The 21,053-nt window shown below is 31.1% G+C and overlaps 2 protein-coding genes across 4 annotated transcripts; one reads left to right on the top strand and one right to left on the bottom strand.

The window, feature by feature from the left end:
* Window positions 1–15: 15 nt before the first annotated feature.
* LOC123670146 lies at window positions 16–3,957 on the bottom strand. 3 transcript variants are annotated; one of them, XM_045603654.1, is made up of 3 exons: window positions 3,855–3,957; window positions 3,447–3,701; window positions 16–283 (listed from the first exon to the last, which is right to left on the bottom strand). In XM_045603654.1, the coding sequence occupies exons 2-3, from the start codon at window positions 3,697–3,699 to the stop codon at window positions 156–158; spliced, it is 381 nt and encodes a 126-aa protein (XP_045459610.1). In that variant the 5' UTR covers window positions 3,700–3,701; window positions 3,855–3,957; the 3' UTR covers window positions 16–155. The 3 variants fall into 3 exon arrangements, with proteins under 3 accessions (XP_045459610.1, XP_045459609.1, XP_045459611.1); XM_045603655.1 differs by having other exon boundaries at window positions 234–445; XM_045603653.1 differs by having other exon boundaries at window positions 3,447–3,957.
* Window positions 3,958–11,851: 7,894 nt separating this feature from the next.
* On the top strand, window positions 11,852–18,528 carry LOC123670145 (zinc transporter 9). The gene is made up of 12 exons (XM_045603652.1): window positions 11,852–12,494; window positions 12,569–12,768; window positions 12,897–12,969; window positions 13,046–13,175; window positions 14,581–14,719; window positions 14,870–15,025; window positions 15,140–15,251; window positions 15,411–15,621; window positions 16,575–16,692; window positions 16,779–16,853; window positions 17,152–17,265; window positions 17,356–18,528. Exons 1-12 carry the CDS (start codon window positions 12,104–12,106, stop codon window positions 17,398–17,400), a joined length of 1,764 nt encoding a protein of 587 aa, XP_045459608.1. The 5' UTR covers window positions 11,852–12,103; the 3' UTR covers window positions 17,401–18,528.
* Window positions 18,529–21,053: the final 2,525 nt, after the last annotated feature.

The following is a 21,053-nucleotide window of genomic DNA, read 5'->3' as shown; positions in this document are numbered from 1 at the left end:
AATAAAAAGCCTCCCTTTTCCTATTTCATCTTTATTACGAAAATTACTCAAATATAAGCTCAAAGTATATAACTTCTTTACAAAATATTCAGTACATAAGTTTCTAGAGTCCCAACATTATAAAATTCCACACATTTAAATGTTCATCACAGACACTATAACAAATGAAAATAGTTCCCTCCGTGTATATTCCAATAAAGAGCTTCCAATAAATCTTCTGAATTAGTTTCCAGTTTCTTTTTCTCAGTTGTCTCAGGATCTATTCTTTTCTTTATTTGTACTTCTGCAGATAAAATTAATATTTCTGAATTAATATATTATATAATGCAGAAATTTAAAAAAGATTATATCATATGGACCATGAGACAACGAGATATATCTGGATTGTTGTGGGTGGGACGCAGTAAGCATGGATTGTAGTTTGAAGGCGTTGGCACCATACCCTCTGAAATAAATCGAATATTGTCATACTGTGCCCTTAGATGTGTCAGCGGGAAGCTCCAGAAAGCAATTTTGTTGCTGTTTCAAATCAAATTGCCAGAAATCTTGAATTTTCAGTTATATAATTCATCAAAACTATAAAATATTTATTGACATATATTTATTATAAAATTTTTACATATTTAACTATTTCTACAATAACCTTTGGTAAAGTTTAAAAAAAAAATGTCAAAATTTCTGGATTTCTCACACCTTTACAATTTTTCCAACTCTAGTACTGAACATTTAGTTACCGTAACTAAGAATTACAGTATTTTAAAAATATGCCTAAACTAAGTATTTTCAGTAATGATAGTATCCTTTAAAAGTCATATTTTTGTCAATATTTACAAATATTATATTTTTTTTTCGACTAAACATAAACCCACAAATGTTTGCTATTTATACAGAGCCATGGAACGTATTAAAGTTGTAAGTAGCATACTTATAAAAAAAAAAATTGGTTATAATTGTGTTATACTTTGGTATGAATAACAATTCAAGTATTCGTTTAAAAAAAAATCATTTAAAATTCTCTAGTTGCCAAAATAGCTAAAATTTGTTAAATTAAAAACAAAATCTAGTTATTATCCATTTTAATCACTACAAGCATCTTGCAGCACAGTTAATAAAAAACTATCTATAATAATTTAGAATTCGTCCCAAATAGCACAAAACCATTACTTACATAAGTTTTTAATGCTTAACAAATTTAACATACGATTTTTTTTTGGTTATTCTGTTAAAATATAGGATGTTTTTTCACACAGTTACCACATCGCCTCCATCGTTCTTAACTAAATCAACAATGTCTATTTAAATATATTTGGACTTATTTATAAACATTTCTAGCCCCTTCAGAAGTTGGTGAAGCCAAGATACTGTTGAATACCCCCCACATTATTTAAATTATATTCTGGGTACTGCATAAAAAACAAACTTCTTTAAGTTTCGATTCGCACTCATTCCATTAAAACATGATATGTATCCTCTACTCGGTCACATTCTGTGCACAATGGCGAATCAAATTTTTTCATTAGGAAGCCTTAACATACAATTAAAATAAATATTTTAATTTCAAATCTACACTCTTAATACATTTCACATTAAAAGTAACACTTACATATGATAATAATTTTTTATCTAATAGAAGGTAGACATGGATGAATATGGAGACAGGTAGTTTTGAGTGATGGACTGTATTTAAGGAATGACTCAAATGTATGTACGATTTTATTTTTGTGTTACCCACACATTAGGAATTCTAAACATTTTTGAATATCATATCAAAAATTGACCACTCCAGCGGGGATCGAACCCGCGTCTCTGACTTTAGAGCCCCGACACAGTCAGTCGGAGACGCCGGTTCGATCCCCGCTGGAGTGGTCAATTTTTGGTCATTTGAAAAATGTTTAGGACTCAAATGTAACATCATTGTATGTATGATAAAAGGAAGTATAAAGAAAAATAATATTCTGTCGACCCCACGTTGAAAGGCAATCAGGGTCACAAGTTTTTAATATAACTAGCATGTGCAATGTGTTCATATAAAATAGTAGTTTGCTATTTGATAATTTACAATACAATTATTAAACTGTAATATCCTTTAATAGATTAAATGGTGTCAGTATTGTATCATTATGACATCATAGTATTATTGTGGAGTGATATGTTATTACACTTCTAACAGGTGGTTCAAAACCAACAAAATGAAATAAAATTAATAAAATAAATGAAAAAAATTAAAATAAAGTAAAAGAGAAAACTGAACATTAAAAATTAACTTTTAAACTTTTAAAAATTAATTAAATTAAGAACATTTAAAATTAATTGTTTAATTGTAAGACTAAACAATATGATCCTTTAAACTATCTTGAATAAATAAAAGTACAATAGTCAAAAAATATCATTATTTACATTAATGGAAAAAATCTGACCAGGTCTAGCTGCCAATTAATATTATAGTGAACCTTTGTCGTAACTTATTAAATGACTTATACTAAATGTTTAAAGTAGTTCAAAGCTAATAATAGCTATTACATTTTAAAGTGAGCCTTGTAAGCAATCAAGTTGTTTATCAAACTTGCAGCTTTGATTAACTAATTTTTCAAACAGTCTTCCAGTGTATGTTATATAAAATGGAAAATTTATTCACATTTGACTACAAGATTTAAAGAGACATTGGTATTGTGAGTGCAGTGCGTTAATGATTTTTATATTTTTAAGGCTCAATTTGAAAATTAATTACTTTAGATTACACATCTTATTATGACTGATAAATTTAGCATCACTAATGTTGGAAGGAAATATGTGGAAGGAACCTGCAAAGTAGGAGTAGAAGTAATTGTGGGATTTGATGTGTACTCGAAGTGAATTAGTGATAAATTAGAGAAACTCAAAAAAAAATATCCAAATATTTTTATTTTTAACTTCAGTGCTTATTAGCAATTGTTGAGCAAACTTGATTGGTTACAAGGCTTTTTATTTAGCAAATATGAAACTGGTTCAGATTACCATCTCATTGTTTGTGATTTAACAATAAATTAACAAAATATATCTAAAACAGTTTTGTACACAACTTTATCATTATTAAGCACTCAGGACAAACACCTACATACAATGTTTTATAATATAACATTTGCAATGCAACAGGTGTAAGATACGCCCTAACAAAATATAATATTCTTACATTGATTTGGAACTGCAACAAAACTTGTCATGAACAAAAGTAACTTCTAAATATTTGCAAATATTTATATCAGTTGGAACCCTGCTGCATTGTTTGTATTTAAAAATAAATATAAAAAATATTATTAAAATATAGTAAATTTATATAGGGACTGTTGGGGTAAATCTCATTGAAAAGGCGTAGCCGAATAATGAATATTCGGAGACTAGGGCAAACAAGTTAGTAAATTCAATAGATATTTCAATGAGATTTATACAATAATTTATTGAAATCTTACCTTCTCGAAGGCGTTTATTTTGTGGATACGTGCTGTCTTCGGCACTTCGTTTTCGAGCGTTCGCTTGAGGTGGATTTGTAGCTTTGTCCTCTTGAGCATGTGGCACCTCCATCATTTCACAATCGGCATTGCCATGTGTGTTTTCTACACTCTTAGGGTCATGAAAACCATAATAGCAATTGGTTGATATGTGAATGTTCGGACATTGACCCATAAACATGTTAGTTTCGGTGCAAACAGGCGCAGGTCGCATCGCTACAAAATTATTTTTGGCATCTTGCATATGGTACAGATCAATACTGCTGGCTGGCATTTTGCGGTTAAGAAAAATTATTTAATCTTGAAGCAAAAGAATATTTTCAAACTGAAAACACTTCACTATTACGATGAGATGTTCAATTTTCTTACAATATATCGGCGTGGTTACGGAAAACGGGAAAATGAGGTAATGGTCACCACAGATTAAGGATTTTATATCGATGATCACATCGCGCGCTTTCCGTCAAATGTCAAATAAGCGTCTCTACCGTCTCTTTCATAATTCACAGATAAAAATATAAAGTAGATATTAAATAATTAAATAACTAACGTAAGTTATAAGTGTTATAATATAAAGTTTATATTATAAACACACCATTGCATTTTGTGTTATTAGAAAGCAATCCTAGTTTTCCAATTGTAACACTAAAGTGCATTATGCGGCATAACGTTGAATGTTTTAACTACAGCAATTCTTCGCACAATCGAGAAAATAAAACTTCGCAGTTTTTCAATTACAGCACTAAAGCGCATTATACGGAATAATGTTCAATGTTGAATGTTTCAACTACAGCAACGCTTCGCACAATCGAGCACATTCCAAAGTATTGCTTTTGCGTGATGCGTACACCATACCAACTCAGCATATAGCAGAAAATTAACAAGTGTTTTTTTTTTCTTTGAGTTTGCATTGATCGATTTTTCATTTATTTATAATTTATAGTTAGTAATGTTTAATTGTTGAAAAATATTTTGTTAGATTCTTCATATAAAGGTGATCTTCATAAAACTCGAGCATCACGTAAAAATCCTGGCTCACCACAATAAATATTAATAACCTTCATACCTATTAGAATCAACTACTGCTTGATGATATATAGAGAAATATTTTTAAGCTATTGCATAGCTATTATCGCGGGATTTGAGCGCGGCGACCGAATCAAAAAATTCCGTAACGAAAATAAAACATAACACCCCCCACACCGCCTACCATGTAGCTCGGCCGAGCGTTCGCTTAACTTGTATGTATATGGTACGTACGACTATACGAAGCTCGCACGGATCGAGACGATCTGCTCCATGTATTGTAAAATAATAAAAATATTTTAAGCGATATTAACTTCTCATTTACTCAATAAAAGAAAAAAAAATAGTTTTCTTATCAGTCACCATGCTCAAAAAGTGTAACTTGAATTAATATCAAAGAAAAAAAGTACTGCATAAATATATATCTATACAGATGAATGGAATTGCAATGTCTGTTGTTAAGTATATATAAAAATTATGTTACATTGGCTATTTGTATACGTTTGGACTCACTGTACTTATTCTACGTCTTGTTGTTAGTCTTTTATGTTACTATCATTTACGTGGCTATCTTATTAACTTAATTTTGTTTTATTTTTTAAGTCGTTTTAATATCGGCTCTTAATACTGCCCTTTTGTAACAGTACTAAGATGTATAGAGAGGAAAACCTATTACTGGCCTTATTATTGTTAGTATTGTGTTAAATGTCATATATATACGAATTGTAACGCTGTTGGTTTTCGAATAAATAAATAAATAAATAAATAAATAAATAAATAAAAAATAAAAAATAATTATAATTGCATAAGTTGATAAAAATTGCTATGCAATAAATAGCTTTACCATGGCAATCCCCGAATGCCACACGTTTTTTCGATTACAATAATCTGCTGCATTCTCAGAAGGCTTTGCATTGCTTATATGTGTACAATGCATTGCTGCTAAGATATTTGATATCAAGGGTGGACCCAGGTCATGGGGGTCATGACCTTCCCCTGGGCTGGGACTTAGGTGGATTACTAATTAATATTGTTACACAATATTTCATGTATATTTTCTGTCACGATATAGAAATTTTTAAGTACAATAATTACACACATTAATAAAAAATCCAATTTTTACGTGTATATTGTATTATCAAAATGTAACTATAACTTCTTGTGACTTGACTACGACTATGTGACCCCCTCCCCGCAGGCACCAAAGCTGGATCCACTCTTGTTTGATATATATATATTGTGTAAAAACCTTCATACGTATTGATTATTGCATGATTAGTTTGAGGTTACTTGATAACATCATCCAATTTCATTAGAATCCAAGTTATGACTCAGCGGATGACTCGGAATCTTGATGAAATTGAAATATTATATATGTTTAATATAGCCCGCCATGGTTCAGTATATGCAATAGATCACAAAAATATTAAGAAACTTATATCAACGCTTATGGGTTTCATCCCAAAGTTACAAAATAAATATTCTTAGGTATAAAAGTTGATGTTTAAAGTTCATCCACAAAAAAAGGTTTTAATAATATATATATATATATATATATATATATATATACGCTAAGGTTAAGATGTTTACCTCCCTTTTTATAAAAAACCTCACAGTTCCATCCATTCATAAGCCCTTACAAGTCCACTGCTGGACGTAAGCCTACCCTAATGTTAGCCACTCCATTCGGTTCTGTGCCCTCTGAATCCAGTGGCTTCCCGCTGTTCTCCTTAGGTCATTAGTCCACCAGGCTGGAGGGCAGCCTGCGCTTCTTTTGCTGAGATGTGGTCGCCATTCGAGAACCGTTCTTCCCCATTGGTTGTCAGTTCTTCTAGCAATATGGCCTGGTCATTGCATTTGAGCTTGCAGATTTTGAGAGCTATGTCGGTGATCTTCGTTCATCTACGAATTAATATTTGTTCTTTATTGCACTTAAAAGAAACGTACAAAAATATTAGTACAATGGCAGTTGGCAAGGGCGAATTCATCTCTAAAGGGGCCTACTCAAAGCACTGCCTGCAGGGCCTGCTTGCAGTTACTGCCGCAGAGGATGTTGCTCCACAAAGCACTGCAAATCATTTACGCGGCATACGTTGTCGTGTTCACTTGTGTTCTCTTTGTTCTTGCCTAAATTCGTCAGTTTTTATAAATGGCTCCTACATTATTCAAACACCAAAAAATAGCATTGGGTTTGACTGTATTGAGTACTTGTAGCGTTCAAAAGAAAAAAAGGAAGCACTGGTGTAAAAAAGTTTTATATTTTTCATGTAAAAGCGACATAGCCTGCGACCGCATATCTTTGTTATGATAATGATCGTGGTTAGTTTTCCAAAGACATGGCAAATCCCTATACAATTAGATTACGTCCCTCCACACGTCTTTTTCTCCCTGGCTCATTTTTCTTGAAGAAAACAGAGCCAAAAAAATAATATAATAAAACCAAACCAACTAACCACCAACTAACTGATTAATTGCTAAATGACAACCACTGACAAGACAAACCCCAGGTCAAATAGAGTAGACAAACGTCGCAATGTACCGATGTAAACAAAATGGTGGTCTAAATCGGCCCGACCGAGCTACACATGTCCCTGATTGCAGTTTACGGAGTGGGGAGATCGTGTGTCGGGCTGGCAGAACGACACTGCGGCCCTGCGACAGGGTGAACAATTAAAATATCGGCCCTGCATGCATACATACAATACGATCGGCAGTGGCACTGCAAGCAGGGCCCTGCAGGCAGTGCTTTGAGTAGGCCCTTTAAAAGAGATTTCTACCACTTTACCCATGGGAGTGAATGATGGTGTTATCGTGGGGTACAGAAGTGCAAGAGAACAAAAAAAAAACAAAAGACAAAAAGATATCTTTTAAATAATACCATACACTGTCAATATATATAATTATATATTCAATTACAAACAAATTAAATACATACTACATAAATACAAACACCCATACATACTTGTGCATACATTGATAATTAAATAGATACGTATATATTCTATGTCTCATACATTAGGACTGACTTTAAAGAGTAGGAGAATTCCCAAGCGAATTTCATCGTTTCTGATTCTGTCGCGTAGCAAAATACCGTAAAATGGGGTAAATAGAAATCGCGGGGTGAATAGAAACAAAACTGGAAGTTTCATTATTTTGTCTCTAGATTATTTATAGCTTATTATTGAAGGTTTATTTCTTCTATTAATTACACGGCAGTATTTTTCCTTTATGCTGACAACACACAATTTTACGTAAAGTTTAATTGTTTAAAGAAAAAAGCCGTTAAAGTGAACGTGTATGAATAGTGATTTTAGACCTCGCGAAAAGTTTTGCTCAATATTGAGTTCTTTGAAGATTTCACCCAGCGAATTGATTTATTTGGAAAGATAAATTTCTAATCTTTTAGGAATACAAAGGTAAAGTATTAATAGTCAATTATTTCTTTCTTATTTCTTGTGAAATCAGGATGCAGGCATTTTTCTGCAATTTCGAGGTGAATAGATACGAGAAAGGGGTAAATAGAAACGCCTTTAGGGTCAATAGACACGAAGAAAGAGGTGAATAGATACGAGTGAGAGGTTAATAGAAACGAGAAAGGGGTTAATAGAAAGACGTTTTTTAGGGTTGTCTATCGTAGACTAGTTCATTATACTTAGCTACCTACGTGCTTTAAAAATATTATAAGTATCAATTAATTATTAGAAAACCATTTTAAGTAGTTATCTTTTTTTTTTTAATATAAATTAATTATAAATTTTTAATTTTAAATTTTTTGAATCAAATATAAACAGGTACGCTACATCGTATTGCGTTCGCCATGCCGAGGATTTATAAACCAGATCCTCGTGGCAAGAAGTATATTATGTATCCTAAAGAATTGTTCTTCTGAGTGATGCAGAATTAAAGAAAACATTGTCAAATACATTTGTTGAGACAGCATCAACGAAAACCATTTCTAGGCGGCCCACTTATTATAGGTGTGATGATGATATATTAAATGCTCTAATGGATTCAGATTAAATAGGTAGTATAACAAGTTACCAATTTAATTTCCAAAACTAAACCCCAAAAGTGAATTATATTGCTACTATAATCACAATGCTCCCAATTTTATTTTCAATTGTGATTTTTGATCTCATTTTATAGAAAACCTTAGATTATTTACCAAATATAGTTTTTTTTTTTAGAATTTTATAGTTTATGTTAGAATTAAACATTCTTATATTTTTGTTACTTTTTTAAGCTTGTTTGCTTGTAAAATATACTGCTCATGTTTATATTCCTAAATTATTTAATTAAATGTTCCTGAAAATCTTAATACTTATATATATATATATATATATATACTGATTTATAAAATATATACATACATTTATGTTGTCTTTGTGCTTACTTATTATTTTATTATTTCAATAAATAAATTAAAGTTGAATTTGACAGCCCTAGTGTTTTTTCTCTATTCACCCCTTCTCTCGTGTCTTTTGACCCCAGTTTCCGGGTAAATAGAAACCACCTACTTTTTCTCAATTTACAAATAATAGACATGATTTCGCTAATTTTTGGGATTCATATTTGGTATACTACAACACGACTCACGATTTCACAATGTTTTATTAATAAGCTTCTATACAAAATATGTAAGAAAATCAGTGTTGAAGTTGAAAGTTGTGTCTATTCACCCCATTTTACGGTACCATGCATAGCTCTCTCCATCGCTGGCTGAGTGACCTCGACCCGATGGAAAAGGCTAACGGTAAAAGACCACGTTTCAGCACCATAGATAGACCACCATAGACCACCAGCACCATAGATAGATAGACCACCACTGGCAACACACATTGTTCAAATACCTTTGACTTCAGAGTGTCTAGTGCGAGTTTTGTTTAATCCGTCTCGCAATAACGGGCGTAAGCAGTTTAACGGTTTCGGGAATATAGCAGCCCCCTGTCGAACTTCGCGCTGCACTGGTATAGGTTCAGTGTTTCCGTCGTGTAGTCGGACTGTTATGGTTGCGGCTTTTTATGTACACTTACACTTACCGCGATATACCAGTAGTCAATCTGGTACCGCTGGAGAGACTCTAGCCCCACCCAGTTGTCGATAGAATCGAAGGCTATAATATATAGGGCCCAGCTAGTATAGTATAAGTAGTTAAAACTTAAAAATAATAGTTCTAATACGTAGGTACATATCAGCTGATATGTAGTAGGTTCGCGACAGTCAAAAAATTTCTTTAAATTCAGCATTCGTCCAAGCTTTTACTGCATTCGAGATAATTTTCGATTTCGAAACCTGCTAAAACTCTTTCGACAATCTGTCATAAAGTATTTTACCAAAGGCTCAAGTAACTCATCAGCTTCATTATCATATAATAAATAAATAAATAAAAATAAAAATAAAAAATAAAAAAGCCTTTTATTCCATGCATTTACAGAATATTTAACAAAATTTAATTCAAAAATTACATGCTTGATTATTATTTGATTATTATTATTATTATTATTATTATTATTATAAGTGTTTTTTTTTACTATTACAGAATATAAATCAAAAACAAAAAATTAACAATCAACAATAAAATTAACAATTAACAGTTTATAAAAAAGATTCAGTTGTATGTATCTTATAAAAAAATGGAATAATCAAATATATTATAATATAGGTAAATTATTAATATTCAAGTTATTATTATTATTATTCAAGTTATTATTCTATTTATTATTTTAGTTTATTCCTATTATTATTTTAATTAATTCTTTTCATTATTATTATTCCAATTTATTATTATTATTATTTTATTATTATTTATTATTTTAATTTTTATATGCATGGACCCCTCTCAGGTGAAGGCCTCCTCCAAAGATTTCCACTTATCTCGGTCTCTGGCGACATAAATCCAGTGCGGTCCAGCGATTTTTTTAATGTCGTCCTCCCAGCGTGTGTACGGTCTACCTACTCGCCGCTTGCCCTGTGGACCGTCCCATGTAGTTATTTTTGATGTCCATCTCTTGTCGTTTAGTCTCGCTACGTGGCCAGCCCACTTGAATTTCATTCTTTGAGCATATTTGACAGCATCTACGGTTTTGGTTAAGCTTCTTATCCTTGTATGACGGATTCTGTGAGATTTTCTTATATTCAGCATACTTCGTTCCATTCCCCTCTGGCACGTTATTATTTTATTCTTGATGTTATTCGTAAATTTCCATGTCTGGCAAGCATATGTAAGACATGGTAAAATGCAAGAGTCCATCATTTTTCTTTTTACTTCTATTGGCATGTTACTTTTCATTACTTCTCTGTAACTCCAGAACTTATTCCACGCAATTCTTATTCTGCGCTCTACCTCTAGTTCGTTGCTATTGCTGGCCATTGTTATTTGTTTCCCCAAGTAGATATATTGTTCCACGTACTGCAAAGGTTTATCTTCTAGTGAGATGATTCTTTTAAAACTGTTTGTCATGGTGTTTGTCTTTGTCAGGTTTATTTCTAATCCAACTTGTCTGCTAGCTTTGTGTAATGACTGTATCATTAGCTCTAAGTTGCCGCCGGTTTCAGATAGCAGTACCAAGTCATCCGCGAACCTTAAGTGATTCAGGTATTCTCCTTTGATATACAAGCCGTACTTTTTCCAGTCTAATTGTTTTATAATAGATTCTAATACTGCAATAAATAGTTTTGGAGATAGCGGGTCCCCTTGTCTTACTCCTCTATTGATGCTGAAATCAGGGCCAGTTGAATCCAGTTTGATTTTACTGACGCTGTTGCTATATATATTTCTTATTACTTGTATGTACTTTTTTTCTACTCCTTGTTTACTTAGTGCTTCCAATATACTTGTGTGTGAAATTGTGTCAAAAGCTTTCTGGTAATCTATGAAGGCTATGTAGAGTGGTCTTCGTTTCTCTTGGTATTTTTTTTTTTTGTTCATTATCATATATATTTTCAATAAATATATCACTTGATAATGAACTAATTCATTGATTTAAACTCGAAGTACTCAATAAATCATCATCACCATTATTATCTGGGCAAGATGATTCAATTAAAAAGTATATAATTTTTTACAACTCATTTAAAAAATTACTGAAAAGAAAAAATATTGTAATGAAAATAATCGTAAATCGTTTTCGACCAATCATTATTATGTTAAAGTGATATACTTTATTTATACATTGATGAGGTTAATAAGTCTATTATTTTTTGTTTGCACCATTGAATTAAGCGCATTCTGCTGGTGGACTTGAAAAAATTCACATTCTAATTAAGCATTTAGAACAATTCGGCATTGTCCGTCACCGAACTGCATTATGCTCTATAATTGGAAAACTACCAATGTTTTTGTTCTCGCTAATCTGTGCATTAATGTAGTGACAGTAGACGTCATGAATGTCAGGTCCTTTTTTTCAAAGAATTTTATGAATAGTATATACCTACTGTTTATTTAGCATACAATATCTTAAATAACTTTCAATAAAAAACCTAACTTTAAGTGATTAAGTAATTAATATAACTATGTATTTATCTAAATACTAACTTATTCATTTTAAGTGAAACTTCCTCCATTGAGATATTGATACATATTTGATATTAAAATGATTTTACTACATTCAGTTGCCTCGAAGTTTTGTGCAAAATTTGGTCGTCAATATACTCCGCTGAAATCTTACCATACATTATGTTTTGCATCTTACCGCATTATACACCGTGAAAGTATTTTCGCAATTCATAGAAATAAAAAAATAAACAAAAACATTTATTCTTCTGCAATTTTTTATGATAAAAGTGAAGTGGACTCTAAAGGTGTCCCAGATAAATTGAATGAAATAGTAAAAGATAAACATAATACACTTAAAGAGAAATCTTTAGGTGATATAATAGTTAAGACTGAAACAGACGCGGACAATGTTGTTACTAAAGTAACTATTGAAAAAGCTAAACCGAAGGGAATTGAGGAAAATGTTAATCAAGTGATTGCCCCTCCAAGTATGGATATATTTCTCATAAAAGTTTAATTTACTGATTTTGCAATTCTTTTTCACACAAATTTAAATTTTCAGAGAAAAAGAGGCTATTAATAGATTTTTCGGCGTCATACACAGAGAGGAACTTTATAACACCCATGAGAGCTATGACAGAATACTTGTTGAAGCAGTCGGACTTGGAAATGTTGCCTAAAGTTTTAAGGAGATCTCCGTATGAATCCGAACCACCTATAACTGTTTATTATAGAAAAGATGTCGAAGCTAAAGCTATTGAGGTGAATTTAGATTATAAGTATACAATACATATAAATTTTACTTTATTAATAAAGTTTTAAATATTAAAAAAAAAATTATTCCTTATACACTTTATGTTTATAGAATGTAATTGAAGGACTTTCTTTAGATTTGGGGTTCGAAAGAAGCTCTTGATAAAGAATTATTAAGAAGAGAATTAGATAGAAGGAGATATGAGCAAGGTATTTCAGAGATTCTAATAACACATGTGTACTGTATTTAATTTGATGATAGTATAATTTAAATTAAATTTTGTAGATGTGTTTACCGTTAAAAGAAGACTTAGGAATTATAGAAGAGAAATGGGTCACAAAAGGTTAAAGCATGGTGTCGAGGAAATGGGCTTAAAAACAGTGTCTGGGAGAGTTGTACTTACCGCTGTTGGAATGTGAGATTTATTTTGAGATATTTTTATTTGCATATCAATAAACTTATCACCCACCAGTATATGTAAATCAATAAAGCCATTTTTAAATCAAATATATTATTTCACAGCAAGTGGTATACTTTGATGATTCAATTGATTAAAAAGTTTTTATTGGTTTTTATTAAAAACCACCATTACCAATTAATAGTTGATTCAAGGTGTAATAAATAATTAAAATTAAGATTATTTTTTTCAAATAAAATGCTGTTCCACTTAGATAAATTGTAGTATGTGACAAAAAATAGAACCATTGTTCTATAAAAAATGATGTTAGTTTACTGTGCGCTAGCAATTAACACAAATTGTTGCAAAAATTATAAAATTTTTGATTTAACTATTTTGCGGTACAATCAGTATTTTTGATTGGAACTGGGATCTGTTCTTAGTACAAAATGAGCATTTTTTTTTTGTTAAATACCACCTTTACTTATTAATAAAACCTTAAACATTCATAGAATTTTTGAATCAGACCTTTGTATAACACAATAATTTACACAATATATTTTTTTTAGCTTTGTAAAATTAGTACATCAATAAAGAAGTGCGAGATTATAATAATTATATCACATAATAAAACATACAATGGTACAAAACTTAAAGAATAAAGACATTTTTATTTACCTAATCTATACAAATAAATAAAATTGGAGTCTCTGTTTGTAATATTAAGATAACCGCTTTGTACTAAATGCATATGGATATATACACGGTACATATACCAAAATAACATTTTTTACAATTTTTGTCTGTCTGCCTGTCTGTTTGTTCCGCCTAATCTCTGAAATGGCTGGACCTGCTGATATAATGAGTAACTTAGGCTACTTTTTTTTAGAAATTTATTTTTTCTAGAACTGCAAATTTAACAATAACTTTTTTGTCAAATTCTACGCAGACGAAGTCGCGGGCACAGCTAGTTTATTCTATTTTTTAAGGCAAACACAATGATAAAATATTTTATTAAAAAACTAAAATAATAAAATAACAGAAACAGACACTACACTATAATTTGTAAAATCTATATAAAAAATGTATATTGTTTATATTATAGTAATTTGAACTAAAGTGCCTACTTACTACCAGGGCTGCCTCCCACACTTACACTCTATCGGGCTTGTCTAGTCTAGGCATGTCAATTGATCAATTGTGATTGTGAAATAGTTTTTTTTAGGCTGTGCCCTTATTAATATTTATTTAATATTTCTATCTTAAATAATTTTTATAAAATGCATGTAATATTTTATATTCTTCAGTGATTTTCTTAATAGTTAAAGTAATCACAGCAGCCTTTCGCAATCCACTACTAACCACACAGCATTAGTTAAAGTAAAATTAAAATAAAATCTTAAAGTAAATTTCTCACTTTCAGAAATGGGTGCAACTTTCTTTTTAAGCTTTGTGCGTGGTTATACACTGGATCACACAGTTTATTTTCTGAATGCATACATTCCCTTGCTGATACTGTAAACCAACTTATTTTAGCATATGGCATACACAAGTCTGTACAAGTACGTATTGAATATTTTATTTTTTTCTAATTTTAATGGACTACATTTCTTGTTTTTATTTTATTCACGTTGTTGACCGAAGTCTTATATCAAAAAGCCTATACTATTTGTACTGATTGACACTCCTAACTTTAATTTTTGAACATACAGATTGCAGATCCTGACCATCCATATGGCTACACAAACATGAGGTATGTGTCATCACTGATATCCGGTGTTGGCATATTTTGTGTAGGCTGTGGCTTGTCTTTCTACCACGGAGTCACTGGAATCCTAGATCCCCAGCCTCTTCATGATTACTACTGGGTGAGGGTTATCCCCTAATATTTTATTATAATTCCCTCCTAGAATGTGCAGCCACAAGTCTAGGTTGCTTAATTACATTTTAAGCAAAGAATGTTAAAAACTTCTAATTTTTAGGCTTATTTTGTTCTTGGAGGAGCTGTTGTTTCTGAAGGGGCTACTTTGATGGTAGCCTTAAATGCCATTAGGAAAGGCGCAAAAGAAGCAAACATGTCTTTGTATGAGTATGGTAAGATGATTTTTACAATAAACCATTAAAATCTATACTAATTTACTAATAAGTTAAGTATATACTTCTGATAACTTTCATTTATATTGTTTATTAAATGTATGTAATATAAAAACTTTATCAATTTAATGTACATACAGTTCTTTTTTTAAATTACAGTTATGCGCAGCTCGGATCCATCGGTAAATGTAGTTTTGTTTGAGGATACAGCAGCAGTTGCAGGGGTTGTCGTAGCTGGTAGTTGCATGGCGATATCACAATATACGGGAAGCCCATTGCCAGATGCAATTGGTTGTATTTTAGTTGGGACACTGCTTGGAGGAGTGGCTTCCTTTATCATACTTAGTAATGTTGGTGCTCTAATTGGAAGGTAATTTTACAATTTTTTTAAAGATAAAAAGCAGAAGCATAGAAGCCTAATATATCTATCTATACATATAATAAAATGGTAGGAAAGTCAAAACTTTTATACATTGAATATTTTTTTTAAAAGAATACTTGGGGTGTGATCTACAATCGATACCGAAGCCAAAAATATATTTTTTAGAATTTTTGTCTGTTTGTCTGTATGTATGTCCTGGATAAACTCAAAAAGTATCGCATGGATTTACTTCAAATTTGGCACAAATATTATTAAGAAGTCGGGTCAACATATAGGCTACATATTATCATGCTATCACCTACCGGAGACGAGCAGTGAACCTTAATTTCCTCAACGCATTCTGTAACAACGTGTAATCTAACGACGCATATTTGAATGTTGTTTTTAGTATGTTAATAACCATGCTATATAAGCTAGCTTCACACTATACAAATCACGTAATATAAGTAACTAAGCCGATAAACATAATTAAATGAATATAAGTAGACAAGACAATTTTAAAGCAGCGCCATCTATAAGATTTTTCTATAGATATGAAATGTAAAGAAAAAACGGGTAAATGAATGTTATTTTAAAAGGTACTAGCGACCCGCCCCGGCTTCGCACGGGCGCAATGCTGATACTAAATATACTACAGAATGTCTTTATTTATAGTGTGAAGCTAGCTTATGACTGGCTCCACACGTATAGACTCGTCGTTCCTGTGGGCCTAAGCTGTGAGGTATAGAGGGTGGCGCAGAGCTTAGGCAGCTCTGCGTTTTCCTGAAGAGTGTCCTAGGCGACACAGTGTCTGTCTGACACTCTCTAAATCGTCTACAATAGACTAAGGCCAATGAATGAATGAATGAACTTAAAACATATAACCAAGTTGTGGGGCCAATGACCCTGACTAAAACACTTGTAGCTCTTTTTAAGTTTACTTATTTGGTATATTGTTGCAGATCTATTCCACAAGAACAATTAGATGAAATTAATAGTGTGTTAGAAAGAGATTTTATGATACGAGCAATACATGATGTAAAGGGTATAGACATAGGAAGTAATCTTATACGATATAAGGTATGAATTAAGGAATATTAGTTTTTCAAGCTATAAATAACCTTTTGTTAAGTTGAAATGGCCCTCAAGTGTATTTTTTTTTTCAGGCTGAGGTTGATTTCGATGGTAGAGCTTTAACTAGATCATACCTAGAAAAACATGACTTAAACCTATTGTTAGATGTAAGTACCTATTAAAATATCAAATAATGAGTCTCTCTAGTGTTGTAGCCCGAAAAGTGTTATTACATAACTTGTAGTATGAAGATTTATTTTATTCATCAGTTACAAGGTGTTTCGAAGTGCAATGTAATTATTTCACTAACCCAACATAAAAATAATATACATATACAAATTAAAGGGGTTAACCACACAAGAAATGCTTTTTAAATTTTTATGCATGTGTTCCTTTTATTTCTTTATTTATTTTAATTTTATATTAAATTAAATTTAATAGTAACCGAGCATAATTATTTCGCAGGATATGAAAAAAGTAGAGAGCATAGATGACGTAGAGGCATTTCTATTAAAACACGGAGAAAATATTGTTGACATGTTAGGTGGGGAAATTGACAGAATAGAATTGAAATTGAGGGTAAGTGCCACAATTATCTCTTGTGATAGATACAATAATAATTGTGATATAATCTTTATGATCTGTTTTCTATTTTTTTTTTTTTTGCAGAAAAAGTTTCCACAAATTCGCCACTGTGATTTAGAGATTCTATAAAAATGTTAACTGTTTCAACTTGCTTATAGGTAAAATAGTTATTTAAATTATAATAAAAATGTAACAAAAGCGTGTTTTCACATGTACTAATTATTCAACATTGTTTATTGCAAAAGCTAAAATAAAATAATTGAGAATATTTCAGTTTCAATAATATTAAAAAAATCGTTTTTTGTTTCTAAAGTTGAAAAGAATTTCAGAAATGAAACTGAAGGCCTTTTACACCGGTTGCTGATAATGCTATCTATTGTTAATCTGTATCCAACAAAAAAGTTTGAGATCTATTTTCACATTTATGTTTCTCCATCAAATACCACTTTTTCTGTCAGATATTTTATTGCAACCTGTGAATGCAAAAGTTATTAGTTGAGGTGTAACAGGCTCTAAAGCTCAAATTAAAACTACTGGCATAAAAAAAAAACATAGTTTCCACAATATATCATATAAGTACTTTACCAATGTTAAAAATATATTCTATTTAATTTCATAATGTAAAGAATTAACTTAGAGTAACTCAGTATCTGATCGAAATTGTTAAGTTTATTTTCCAAAACATAGCAGATTGTTATTTCAAAATATGCAATTAAAAAATATTATGGCATATTTTGATACTCTTACATTTTAAGTAAAACTTAAATTAATGTATCATGATTTATGAACTATCTTAAATATTATCGTTTGTCAAATTTTTGATAAGAACAATGGAAACTTGATTATTTACCATGTATAAAACTGCTTTGTAAAGTTGAATGTGTTCCAAGTATTTCTTCTTATCAAACACTTATTTTCAAATAATACTTTATTATTTGCTTATTATAGTGTTTTTGACCACCTACAACATAATGTAAAATCCTAAAATTCAAAGAGGTGAATGGTGTTATTATTCTGAACCTAGTTTTTTGTTATTTTGGATATCATGTCTCGATATGTATGTATGTTAACACGGGCCATTTTCCGCAACTCGACGTCTTTGTGCGCCTATTTTGCGTGTGTGTCTCTATATATTTTAGTGCTTAATTTTATTTATAAGCCTCTGTGATTTTATTGTATATAGGTTTTTACAAAATTAAGTATAATTAGATATTATCTAAAACCATTGTAACTGTAAATAAAATGATTAAATAACTATATTTTGATTTTCCATAAATAAATCCTGTTTGTGAAAGTTTTTGAAAACTACAACTTAGCGAAATATACCTATTTTTTAACCGACTTCCAAAAAAGGAGGAGGTTCTCAATTCGACTGTATTTTTTTTTTTTTTTTTTTTTTTTTTTTTTTTTTTTATGTATGTTACATCAGAACTTTTGCCCGTGTGGACCGATTTCGACAAATTTTGTTTTAATCGAAAGGTGGTGTGTGCCAATTGGTCCCATTTAAATTTATTTGAGATCTAACAACTACTTTTCGAGTTATATCTAATAATGTGTTTTTACTTGACGCTTTTTTCGTCGACCTACGTTGTATTATACCGCATAACTTTCTACTGGATGTACCGATTTTGATAATTCTTTTTTTGTTGGAAAGGGGATATCCCTAGTTTGGTACCGTGATAAGGAAACTAGGATCTGATGATGGGATCCCAGAGGAATCGAGGGAAACTCTTGAAAATTCGCAATAACTTTTTACTGGGTGTATCGATTTTGATAATTTTTACTTTAATCGAAAGCTGATGTTTATCATGTGGTCACATATAAATTTTATCGAGATCTGATAACTACTTTTTGATTAATCTTTGATAACGCGTATTTACTTGACATTATTTTCGTCACCTTACGTTGTATTATACCTCATAACTTTTTACTGGGTGCACCGATTTTGACGTTTCTTATATAAATTAAAAGCTACTATTCGTCACGTGGTCCCATTCAAATTTAATTGAGATTTGATTAGTAATTTGTGAGTTATATCTAATATTGCGTATTTACTTGACGGTTTTTTAACCGACTTCCAAAAAAGGAGGAGGTTCTCAATTCGACTGTATTTTTTTTTTTTTTTTTTTTTTTTTTTTTTTTTTTTTTTTATGTATGTTACATCAGAACTTTTGCCCGTGTGGACCGATTTCGACAAATTTTGTTTTAATCGAAAGGTGGTGTGTGCCAATTGGTCCCATTTAAATTTATTTGAGATCTAACAACTACTTTTCGAGTTATATCTAATAATGTGTTTTTACTTGACGCTTTTTTCGTCGACCTACGTTGTATTATACCGCATAACTTTCTACTGGATGTACCGATTTTGATAATTCTTTTTTTGTTGGAAAGGGGATATCCCTAGTTTGGTACCGTGATAAGGAAACTAGGATCTGATGATGGGATCCCAGAGGAATCGAGGGAAACTCTTGAAAATTCGCAATAACTTTTTACTGGGTGTATCGATTTTGATAATTTTTACTTTAATCGAAAGCTGATGTTTATCATGTGGTCACATATAAATTTTATCGAGATCTGATAACTACTTTTTGATTAATCTTTGATAACGCGTATTTACTTGACATTATTTTCGTCACCTTACGTTGTATTATACCTCATAACTTTTTACTGGGTGCACCGATTTTGACGTTTCTTATATAAATTAAAAGCTACTATTCGTCACGTGGTCCCATTCAAATTTAATTGAGATTTGATTAGTAATTTGTGAGTTATATCTAATATTGCGTATTTACTTGACGGTTTTTTCGTCACCCTACGTTGTATTATACGTTATATCTTTTTACTGGGTGCACTGATTTTGATCTTTTTTGTAAAAATCAAAAGCTAATACTTGTCATGTCGTCCGTTTTAAATATGATTGAGATATAATGAGCAATTTTTGAGTAATCTTTGATGACACGTATTTACATGACGATGTTAAGACGACTGTGGTCATGTTCAATACTTTGCCACAACGCCATCTATCAAAATTTAATGAAATTACTTCGTTGACTATCGATCAAATTACAATATTCCACTAGAGTAGAGAGTAGCAGTTTATTCGTTATAAATATATTTGTGCTTTTAATTTTTGAGTTATCGCTAATACTGGGTATTTACTTGGCTATTTTACGTGCCGACCCCGGAATGAAAAAATTGAACAGTAAAATCTACTGAACGAATGACCTTGTTAGAGATGGCGTTCAGATGTTTTCTAATAACGCAATTAGGTTCTGATAGATGGCGTTATTAGATTCATTTATTTACAATTTGATATAGTAATAATATATTTCTCAGACTAGTAAGCCTTTTTGTGCCTATTTAGACAGTTGATCTGAAGGGGTAAACTCCAGTCGTGCATCGGAGCTGTGTGAAAACATGAACAGTACATATTTTTAATAAAAAAGACATAAACCGTAATTCAATATAAATCCGCTTCAACTAAAAAACCCGCCGTAATAAGCGATGTCAGCGCTTCGCGCGAATCGACGACGGGCCTTTTATGAAATTTCTGCCTACAATCGCTAACAAAATGTTAGAAATAACAGTAGAACATTACATAATTCTACAATTTTATAATGTCGCGTTATATGGAATATGAACAAAGTATTACTATTTTTTCATCGATCTACGTTGTATTACTCTTCGATGTAATTGAAGTCGGTTTTTTTTTCGTTTGCGAGCAAACACAATTATTCGTCACCCTACGTTGTATTATACGTTATATCTTTTTACTGGGTGCA

The sequence above is a fragment of the Melitaea cinxia genome, chromosome 4 (genome assembly GCF_905220565.1).
Source record: "Melitaea cinxia chromosome 4, ilMelCinx1.1, whole genome shotgun sequence".
Classification (NCBI taxonomy): domain Eukaryota; kingdom Metazoa; phylum Arthropoda; class Insecta; order Lepidoptera; family Nymphalidae; genus Melitaea; species Melitaea cinxia.
This window is presented reverse-complemented; position numbering and strand designations above follow the sequence as displayed.

What these genes read in the sequence shown, in the direction of transcription:
- LOC123670146 (XM_045603653.1), bottom strand. Translation starts at nt 3,759, where the DNA reads ATGCCAGCCAGCAGTATTGATCTGTACCATATGCAAGATGCCAAAAAT. An exon ending in AAATAAACGCCTTCGAGAAG is followed by an intron (nt 284 to 3,446) that starts GTAAGATTTCAA and finishes TTTTATCTGCAG; the next exon opens with AAGTACAAATAAAGAAAAGA.
- LOC123670145 (XM_045603652.1), top strand. Translation starts at nt 12,104, where the DNA reads ATGATTTTACTACATTCAGTTGCCTCGAAGTTTTGTGCAAAATTTGGT. An exon ending in TCGAAGCTAAAGCTATTGAG is followed by an intron (nt 12,769 to 12,896) that starts GTGAATTTAGAT and finishes GACTTTCTTTAG; the next exon opens with ATTTGGGGTTCGAAAGAAGC. An exon ending in CTCTTCATGATTACTACTGG is followed by an intron (nt 15,026 to 15,139) that starts GTGAGGGTTATC and finishes TCTAATTTTTAG; the next exon opens with GCTTATTTTGTTCTTGGAGG.